Here is a 10,046-nt window from a genome sequence, read left to right as displayed (position 1 = left end):
TAATTAACAGCGCTAGGAGGGCCCCCAGCCCTGCGGTAGGAGCGGGGTTAGGTGTGCTGGGGCTCGGGGGGGCTGGAGATGGGGGTCCCGCGAGCCCAACAGCCAGGCCCCGGCCCAGCCGCCTCCTCAGGGCCCGGCCACGGAGCTCCCCTAGCCCCGGCCTCCCCTCAGCCCCGGCGGGCCCGGAGCCCTCCCTGCCCCGGTGACCCATCAGCTGTCCCCCCCCGGGGCCTTCCCCGGCCCCAGAGTCCCTCCAGCCGTGGCCTCCCCTCAGCGCCGGAGCCTCCTCGGCCGCGGCCTTGCCCCCGGCCCGGCCCACAGGCCAGCCCTCGGTCCGGGTCCTGGTGCCTTCGAGGTCTCCGGTGGGAGCGGATGGGCCGGGCCGGGCCTGCTCCTTCTCCTCCTCCCGGCTGCCGCCCACCCCCAGGGCCTGAACGGTTCCTTGTGGAAAACGGGGGAGATGGTGGCCGCGAAACAAAGCAGGCAGTGGCGGGTCTGGGTGGGGAGGACTTTAATGTGCCCACTGCCCGGGGGTCCCGGGTGTAGGGAAGCGTTGTGGGGTGGCAGGTGTCCTTCCCTGCGGGGTCTGCGAGGGGTATGCCGGTGGTTAGCGGGAGCTGTGGGGAACCTTCCCCTGCGCCCTGGATCAGCCAGGCTCCGGGAGCATCCCCGACGGGTGCTCAAACCATGAAGGTGGCTGAGCAAGAGACATTGGAGAGACCCAGAGCCCCATGGTGTATGGCGATGAGTGCCCCGTGCCTGGGGAGGATGCTCAGACCCCGAAGGACATCAAGGAAGAGACGTCGGAGGGGCCTGGAGCCCTGCAATGCTTTGGGAACAAGTTTGATGGGAGCTCCTGGGTCGCAGGGTGTGCCGCTGCACCTGGCAGACCCCCATCCTAGAGCTTGAGTGCCGTGACACGGGGGATGTGGAAGGGACAGGTCTCCTCTGACCCTGTAGAGCTGCAGAAAGAGAAAACATGGGGGGGTCAAGGAGGAGCCCACATCTCCCCTCCCTGCATCCTCCCACCCCATGTCTGCCCACCCTGGGGCCACCGCTTACATGAGCCGGTTGCGGATGGGGCGGAAGTGTTTGGTGAGCCTGACAGCAAAGATGATGTTGGGGATGAGGAAGAAGGTGCAGCATCCCAGGCTGAACCAGAAAGCGTTCTGCAAGGAGAGAGCAGCGTTCTGCTGAGCTGCGCGGGGAGAGGCAGCCCCCAGGCTCCATAGGGGTTTGGGGGGTTTCAGGGCTGCTGTCAGCCCCATCTGCCCCAAATTCATGCTGGTGGGACGCTGCACCGCGCAGATCCCCGCCAGACCCTTGCGGAGGGACGGGGACAAGATCCTCACCCATGGGTCAGCGATGCGGTCGCACAGGATCACCCGCCCATTGTCAAGGGCCGTGGCAAGCGGCTGGCATGAAGCCACGTCCTCCCTCAGCTGGAACAAGAAGTGGAGACAAGGCATAAACTCACTCCTGGCTCCAGGGGATGCATTTTGCTGCCTTGGCTTGGCGAGGGGCTTGCACGCAGCATCCGTGGGGGCTTCCGGCCCCAAAGAATCCCCCTGCGGCGAAGGCAAACACCTACCATCTGCCCGACCCAGTTCAGGTACTGCGCGAAGTATCGCAGCTCCTTCCTCGTGAAGCAGCCGATCTCCTGGGCAGAGGGAAGGCAGCATGGAGGGCAAGTGTCGTGCTTCCCAGCCCAGCTCCAGCCCCGCTCCAACCAGCTCTGGGCTAACATTGGGCTTGGAAACAAGGGCTGGAGGTTCCAGGTGCCCCTTCCCCTCTTGCAGCACCCCATTCTCACTCTTTCTTTCTGGCTGTGGGGAATTTTGTACCCCCTGAGGGCTAATCCAGCCCCACTTACCTGCCGGAGGATCTGCTGGGCTTGCACTGGCAGCTGGGCTTCCACCAAGGCTGTGGTGGCCAGTGTTGTCTTCACCCGCTCCTGGGGAAGCATGGGAAGGACAGAGCATCCTTAGAGCACCAAGCAGCAGGATGGGTGCCCCAGGGGTGCTGGGAGCAGGGCGTGCAGCACCTGCAGAGCTTTGAATTGGGGCTGGTTGCTGGGGGGCAGGGAAAGAGGGACCTGCCCCCAGCAGAGAAACCCCCTGGCAGGGAGCAGGTGAGATAAAATGCCATGGATGAGATTAAAAGGCCCTGGCAGGCAGGACACAGATGGCACTACGGGTTTTTTTGGAGCTGAAAGAAACCGCGCAAGTACCTGGAGATGTGGCGCCAAGCGGGAGAGGAACTGGACACTTTCCCCCAGCTTTGCCTGTGGGACAAGGGGGTGAGAGGGGTGCAAAAGCCCTGTCGCCCCTTTTGCAGGGACACCACTGGGCAAATGCCGGCAGCGCTGTGAGCCGTCAGCCCGGCGTGAACTCACCACCAAAGCCTCCTGTGATTGCACCGTGGAGTTTTGCATCTTCCACAGGGCCTGGGCCTCGGCAGCCAGCCGCCCCGCCACCGTGCCATTCCTCTGCGGGGGGACAATGGGGTGAGGACGTCCCCGCGGGCACACGGGCAGCCCCCGCTGCCCGCCCTGCTGCTCACCTGCATTTTCTGCAGCCCCTCGAGGCTCCTCGCCAAGGCAGGAAGGCTGGTCTGCACCACGGGGTTTTTCATCTGGGGGAAGATGGGGTAGGCAGCTGCCTGAAATCCAACCCTGGAAGCCAGCCCCGCCACAGGGAGACCAGCTGCCCGTGAGCATCCTCTCACCTCCTCCTGGAAGCGCCCGTAGTCCACCTCATCCACGCCGCTGCGGGCAAAGGTCTCCAGGTCCTGCCTGCCCTCACTGCGGAGGAGTCGCACTTCGCCCAGGCGCGCCGTGAAGTCGCCCAGGCGTTTTTGGAAATCGGCTGTGTACTGCAGGGGCGAGACGAGAAGGATGCTGTGAGGTTGGGGCCAGTCGCCTCTATCCCAGTAACCCCAGTAAAGCTTGTGCATCCCCACACCGTTACGAGAGGCTCTGGCTGGAGCCAGCCCTCACCTTGGGAGTTTTTAGGTGCTCATCCAAGTCGTAGGACCTGTCGAGCTGCAGCACCTCCCACAGCCCCGCACCGCTCTTGCACTCCCTGGAAGGCAAAGGGATGTTGGTGGCGTGACCCTGAATTAGCCCTCCGATGTACAGGGGCAGAGGTGGCCACTGGCAGCACCCACCGGTACGCAGCACTGAGGTTGGAGTCCCTCCTGAGGTTGAGCTGGCGGGTGAGGTTCATGGATGGAGGCAAGTTCCCAGGGGTGTCAATGAACTGGGCCAAGCGGGAGGATAAAGAGGGTCAGCATCAGGTGCAGTCATTCCCGGCAACAATTTTGGGATGCTCTGCCCTCACAGGTGTGTCCTGGGGTACCCCATCCCAGCCGGAGCTAATCTTGCCTTTATTTGGATGATCCCCCTCGCAGAGCCTTGCTGGGCGGTGTTTGGAGGGAAAGCAGCAGACAGCCCCGTGCAGGGACCTGCCTGCGTGTGCACAGCCACGGGACGAGCCCTGACCCCATTCTCGATCCTGCTCCCAGCCCCATCTCAGCGTCCCGCTGGACCCGAGCACCGCAGGGATCCCCGAACAACCGGAGGACAGGGGTCCTGCAGGTAGAGGCATCGTCGCCTTGAGTGAATTAACAGCACAAGGGCAATTCCCCACTGCTGATGCAAACCCAAGGACCTAATCCTAATCCTAAACTTAATCTTCTGGTTTAGGATGGGGCTTTTCCGGACGGGTTTAAGGGGAGGACACAGAGTGTTTGGAGGCATCTTGGTGCACGCAAGCAGCGACTTATGGGGCGATGGGTGGATGCATGGCCACCCACCTTATAAATCTCCTGGTTGACCCAATTCCTGCAAACCAGCGTCTGGATGTTGCCCCCAACCAGGAAGGTGGCGAAAACCAGGAGGATGAGGAGCCAGGAGAACAGGAAAGCCAGGCCCACGCCGCTGAAAGAGGGAGAGAAGGCGCCGGCGGCAGCTTTGCAGACCCGAGCTGGCAGAAAGGCTTGTGGGGACCTGCCCGGCCAGCTGCAGCCCTGCGGCACCCTCCTGCGCCCGGGCACGCCGGCCTGCCTGGGAAGGGCCTGCGGGAGTGGGGTGTGCCGGGCAGCGGGGCCGGGGTGCGGGAGCTGCCAGCTCCCAGGGAGGAGCGGCTTCTCCCAAACCCGCCGGCGCAGGCGGTGGCTTCAAAAGCCTTTCCACTCAGCCTGGCTCCCGGTCCCTCCCTTGGCTTTGCCCCTCTGTTTTTGGGGGGGGTTGAGATGGCAACAGCCCCCCCAGCACCTGGAGGGATGCTTACACCAGGAGAAACTTGGCGCCAGCTTCTCCTCGACACTCATAGTCGCTCGGATCCTCCCGCTTGGAGAGCCCGTATGCCCCCAGGGCCATCCCCATCACGTTGCAGGCGAGGATGAGGAGGATGATGGAGCACAGCACTGTGCCTGCGATCCACCTGGAGGAAAGAGCAGCAGGGCTCTGCCTCGAGATATGGGCTGATGCACCAGCTGGGGCTCGGAGGGGGGCTCAGCACCCATCTCTGCCATAACCCCTGCACCCCTTTGTGCTCCCTGCTGTCACCTGTACCGCTCAAAGCGCTCCACCTCCCGCAGGTATGGCTGGCTCCTCTCCTCCGCCTTCTCCAGGGCTTCACTGACGGGCCGGGTGTAGTCAGGGAGGGGGAAGCTGTTGGCGATGGACTGCACCTTCTCAGTTGTGCGGGCCATCTCCTCCCGCAGATCTGTGGGGCCAAAGCTGTGCTGGAGGGGCGGATGGTGCCTGCGTCCCACCCTAAGTCCCCAAACCGGGATTTGCCCCATGGAGGGTGTCCCCGCTCGGTCCAGCCGACCCACTCACCCTGGATGACCTGTGCCATCCTCTCCACAGCCAACTCTGGGATGGAATTGAAGGTGCCATTGCCCTGCGAGGAAAGAGGGGGTGCTGACCGACTCAGCCGGGGCTGCCCACGGGCACCAGACCGCCCTGCTGCACCCTGACCCCCCCCAACCTGGCGAATCATCTCTGCAAAGTCGCTTCGGGGCAGACCGGCCAGCGCCTTCAAAACCTTCTCCACCGACGGCACCTTGGGGTGGAAGAAGCAACCCGTGAGCCTCAGGGCTGCCCAAGGCGGGGTGGTGGTGGTAGCAGGGGACCAGCACCCCATCCCACCTTGCCATAGTCGGCACCCAGCTCCAGGCTCTGTGCCCTGCCCAGGACGCTGGCACAGGAGGTGCAGCGCGGGTCGTCCAGCAACGCGACCACACGCCGACGCCGTTCCTGCAGCGCCAGCTCCAGCTCGGCCCGTGCTGACGCCAGCACCCGCGCCGTCTTGTCGAGAATCTGTAAATGGTGCAGCGAGGTCTGTAGGTCTTAAAGAGAAAGCCCAGGGCTAGTTCACGCTGCTCTGCTCGGCTGCCCCGGCTCTCCGGCGAGGTTTTGGCACCAGCACTGGCCCCGGGGAGAGCCGTGCTCGGCCGTACCTCCAGCCCTGTCCTGCAGGTCTGCCAGCGCCGCGTAGGTCATCGCCTTCAGCTGCGTGTGGATGGAGAGCCCCACGCTCCGGCTGAGCCCTGCAAGGCATCAGGCACCCTGTCAGCATCTCATCCTGGTGGGAAGCTCAGGACGGTGCCCGCCAGTGCCCGACACGGTGCTTACCACCCAAGTCGGATATTATCTGCTGTCGGGGCACCTCAAACTGGTCTACCACCATCTGCACCCCCTGCCAGGAGAGAGGACCCGGTCAGCTGGGGGTAGCAGCTGCTGGGAGGGGAGGAAGCCCCACGTTGCCATTCAAAATCAATTTTTAATGCAGACGTGCCACCTCCTCTCACCTCCCGAACAACTCCCGGAGGGAAAGGCAGCTGCTTGGGGACCCACCTGGGGGACGCTGTCAATGTGCTGCCGCAGGGTGCGCAGGGTGGCCGGCACGGCTCCCAGCCCCGGCTCCATCTGCCCCTTCACCCGCTGGCTGGTGACAAAGGCACAGATGACGCTGGTCCTGCCGGGGACGAGCAGGCGGTGACGGGGCTGCCCAGTAGAACCTCCCAGCCCCATGGGACACGGTTCCCCCCCACCCTGGGACGAGGGGGACTCACAGGATGATGAGGGAGGTGAAGGACAGGCAGGCCAGCAGGCAGTGCCGGCGGCAGCCCAGCGAGCGCCGGTGGGCACGCAGGCGGCCCCCGCACCGCCGGCGGCTCCGGCAGTAGCAGAAGCACATGCCGGCCACCGGCATGGCCACAGTGAAGACCAGAGCCACCGCGGCGCAGACAACGTAGCCCAGCTCATACTGCACCACCTACGTGACAGGAGAGCCCGGTCAGCACCGATGCACCCAGCTTTTGGGGTGTTCATGTGCCCAGGAGCCATGCCCCAGGTGGGTGCCATCCCCATGGGATCCCCTACCCCACATCCCAGCTCACCTGCGACGTCCGCACCGAGCCGGGATCGTTCAGGGCTGCCCTGAGCAGCTCTGCAAAAGAAACCGCGGCACTGGTAAAAGAGGTCCCACCTCGTGCATCCCCAACCCTCCCCAGGCAGCGGGGCCAGGATGGAGGCAGCATCCCCCTCCGTGAAGCGACTCAGACTCCCCCGGAGCAGCTCCAGACGCAGGGATTGCAGCCGGCAAAACTCTGGTGGTCCCAGCACCCATGGTGGTGGGGTCCCGGCTCCCCGGCTCAGGGCTCACCTGTGGGCAGGGGGTTTTGCTGGATGAGGTCCAGGCAGCGCTGGACGAGGCCGTAGAGGGGATCGAGCGAGCTGGGTACCCGGTGCAGTGCCGGCACCCGAATCTCAGCGTGCGTGTCGGTGAAGCGGAGGACACTGCCGGGGCCAGCGAGATGGCATTGCTGGGTGCTGGCGGGATGCAGCAGAGCCCAAGCCAGCAGCAACCCGGCTGCCCGCATGGCTTCGGCAGCGAGGAGAGAGCCGGTGGGGCTCCGTCAGCCTGCGAGCAGGCGGAGGGGCATGCCCGGCCCCGCACGGCTCTCTCGGACTCGGCTCGCTACTCAGGGAAACCTGCCTGACGGGTCGGCCGCTGTGCAAAGCCCAGACACTGCCGTGGCTTGTTCCCCTGACGGGCTCCCCGGGGCGGCTGGGCTTGGTGGGGCTGCGTGGAGGCGTCTCCAAAACCATCCCAGGCCTGTTTCACAACTCCCGGCATCCCTGAGTCACTGCTGTGGGGTCCCCACAGACAAGGCCATTCCCAAAATGGGTGGCAAAGCCCCTCCCCAGGTTTTTGAGGAGAGAGTCAGGTGGCGCTGAACCCCCTGTCCTTGGCCTGGAGGGTGCTCGTCCCCACCGCAGCCACCTTGGAAGGAGGGATCTGGGATTTGGGCATCACGGGAGCGGGTGGGAAAGCCCTCGCGAGTGGATCTGCGCCTGTGGGACGGGGTCCACGCAGAGCAGAATCGCTCTTGGCTAAAGCATCTTGAGATCCAGGGTATCAGTGGGCTGGGAAGGAGAAGGGAAAACAGGGGGAACACAGGGAGAGGGACAGTGAGCCCCAGCTGGTGATGCCCACTCGCCAGCCAGGTGTGAGATGAGTTTTCTGGGCTCAGCCAGTCCCTGCCTCACACCCCGAGGCGGCTGCAGCTCCTTCCCAGGGCTGGATCCTGCTCACCAGCATGGGCCGAGCACTAATTACAGGGTTGGCTGGAAATGAGGGAGGTTAAACTTGATTTCCCCAGTGCAGAGGGAGCAGCCCCTGTGTGCCCAGATGGCCGCGGGGCACCCCGAGAGCCAGGCCCCCTGCTTGGCCGGGCGAGTCGAGCCGGCCCTTCCCCACCACCAGCTGCCAACACCTCCGTCCTCCCAGCGTCGATGCTAATACCTGTGGTTTTCCTCCCTCTGGAAAAGGGGCTTTTCTCCCAGCTGGAGACACTGGCAGCATCTTTCCGGGCTGGGCACAGGGCACTGCTCCCCACCACCCTCTTGGGAATGAGGTGCCGCGGACTGGAAAATCCTGCTCTGGCTTGTCTGAGTCCTCATCCTGGGACAAAACTCCCATGGCCAGGAAAGCACGGAGCCTGAAGAGCGATTACGTGCACAGCACATGTATATACGTATACATGCCTGCGTATGGCAAAGGTGCCCCGGCCACCCGTGCTGGTACCGGGGTGGTGAAGGATTTCCCATCCCCATGGTGGTTTCCCATGCCAACAGTTTTCCATCCCAAGGACAGTATTATTTTGGGAGGTGATTTTCATGTGCCGGGGAAGGGATGGGGCCGTCACTGGTGAGCCTGCAATACCGACGTGTGTGTGCTGCCCCATCCTGCCCCGGTGCTGGGGATGGAGGGGGGTCAGGGTGCCTTTGGGTTGGCTTTGCCCTCCCCGTGTCTGCCCTGAGGGGCAGCTGCTGCTCCCAGCTGTCCCGGTACTGTGTGACCATGATGGGGAGCCTGGGGGTGGCCCTTTGGGGGGTCCCCAGGTGCTACTTTGGGGGGTTGCTCCTGAGAATGGGGGTGCTGGTACTGGGGATGGGGTGAGGATGTTGGTGTCAGGATGGCGTAGGGATGCTGGTACTGGTATTCCCAGTACCAGCATGAGGTGGGGATGCTGGTACTGGGGATGCTGGTACCAAGACAGAGATGCTGGTACCAGTGCTGGGGCAGGGTGGGGATGCCAGTACTGCAGCTGTGATGCTGGTGCTGGGAACATGATGCTGGTGCTGGTACTGGGGCAGTGTGTTGGGTTTGCGTGGCAAGGTTTTGGTAGCGGGGGGGGCTACAGGGGTGGCTTCTGTGAGAAGCTGCTAGAAGCTCCCCCTGTGTCTGACAGAGCCAATGCCAGCCGGCTCCAAGACGGGCCCGCCGCTGGCCAAGGCCAAGCCAATCAGCGCCTCTGTGATAACATATTTAAGAAGAAGAAAAACACTTAGAGAGAGCGAGCTTTTGCAGCCGGAGAGAGGAGTGAGAAGATGTAAGAAACTCTGCAGACACCAAGGTCAGTGCAGATGGAGGGGGAGGAGGTGCTCCAGGCGCCGGAGCAGAGATCCCCCTGCAGCCCGTGGTGAAGACCATGGTGAAGCAGGCTGTCCCCCTGCAGCCCATGGAGGAAGGATGAGGGGGTGTAGAGATTCCACCTGCAGCCCGTGGAGGACCCCACACCGGAGCAGGTGGAGGCACCTGAAGGAGGCTGTGGCCCATGGGAAGCCCACGCTGGAGCAAGTTCCTGGCCGGACCTGTGGACCCGTGAAGAGGGGAGCCCACGCCAGGGCAGGTTTGCTGGCAGGACTTGTGACCCCGTGGGGGACCCACGCTGGAGCAGTTTGCTCCTGAAGGTCTGCACCCCGTGAGAGGGACTCCATGCTGGAGTAGGGGAACGATGAGAGGAGTCCTCCCCCTGAGGATGAAGAAGCGGCAGATACAACGTGTGATGAACTGACCGTAACCCCCATTCCCCGTCCCCCTGTGCCGCTGCAGGGAGAGGAGGTCGAAGCCGGGAGTGAAGTTGAGCCCGGGAAGATGGGAGGGGTGGGGGGAGGTGTTTTAAGGTTTGATTTTATTTTCTCATTCCTCTACTCTGTTTTGCCTAGTAATAAATGAGATTAATTCCCTCTCTAAGTTCGGTCTGTTTTGCTCGTGACGATAATTAGTGAGTGATCTCTCCCTGTCCTTATCTCGACCCACAAGCTTTTCGTTGTACTTTTTCTCCCCTGTCTAGTGAAGGAGGGGAGTGAGAGAGCGGCTCTGGTGGGCACCTGGCCTCCAGGCAGGGTCAACCCACCACAGTCCGTGACGCTGGTACTGGGGCAGTGACGCTGGTACTGGGGCGGTGATGCTGGCACTGGGGCGGTGATGCTGGTACCGGTAGTGGGATGATGAAGCCGGTACCAGTGCTGGGATGATGGTGATGATGATGATGATGGTGATGATTGATGATTGATGATTGATGATGATGATAGTGATGCCGGTACCGGTGCTGGGACGATGACGATGACGATGGCGTTGCTGTTCCGGGGCGGTTGTACCCATTTGTCACCGCTAGGCGGCGCCACAGCTTCACACGCCGCCGGCTGGGGGCGTGGCCTCAGGGGGTGGTCTCCTCTCTGGGGG

At 63.3% G+C, this 10,046-nt stretch overlaps 1 protein-coding gene across 1 annotated transcript; it reads right to left on the bottom strand.

Annotated features, from left to right (window-relative positions):
- Positions 1–898: 898 nt before the first annotated feature.
- PROM2 (prominin 2) lies at positions 899–6,894 on the bottom strand. Its single transcript, XM_054804431.1, has 23 exons — positions 6,678–6,894; positions 6,412–6,461; positions 6,085–6,287; positions 5,867–5,987; positions 5,645–5,708; positions 5,470–5,559; positions 5,159–5,358; positions 4,998–5,072; positions 4,847–4,910; positions 4,571–4,730; positions 4,293–4,445; positions 3,817–3,940; positions 3,169–3,260; positions 2,999–3,083; positions 2,728–2,874; positions 2,563–2,634; positions 2,396–2,488; positions 2,231–2,284; positions 1,874–1,954; positions 1,592–1,660; positions 1,353–1,442; positions 1,063–1,169; positions 899–962 (listed from the first exon to the last, which is right to left on the bottom strand). Exons 1-23 carry the CDS (start codon positions 6,892–6,894, stop codon positions 899–901), a joined length of 2,475 nt encoding a protein of 824 aa, XP_054660406.1.
- Positions 6,895–10,046: the final 3,152 nt, after the last annotated feature.

This window comes from Grus americana, chromosome 26 (assembly GCF_028858705.1).
Source record: "Grus americana isolate bGruAme1 chromosome 26, bGruAme1.mat, whole genome shotgun sequence".
In the NCBI taxonomy this organism is placed as follows: domain Eukaryota; kingdom Metazoa; phylum Chordata; class Aves; order Gruiformes; family Gruidae; genus Grus; species Grus americana.
This window is presented reverse-complemented; position numbering and strand designations above follow the sequence as displayed.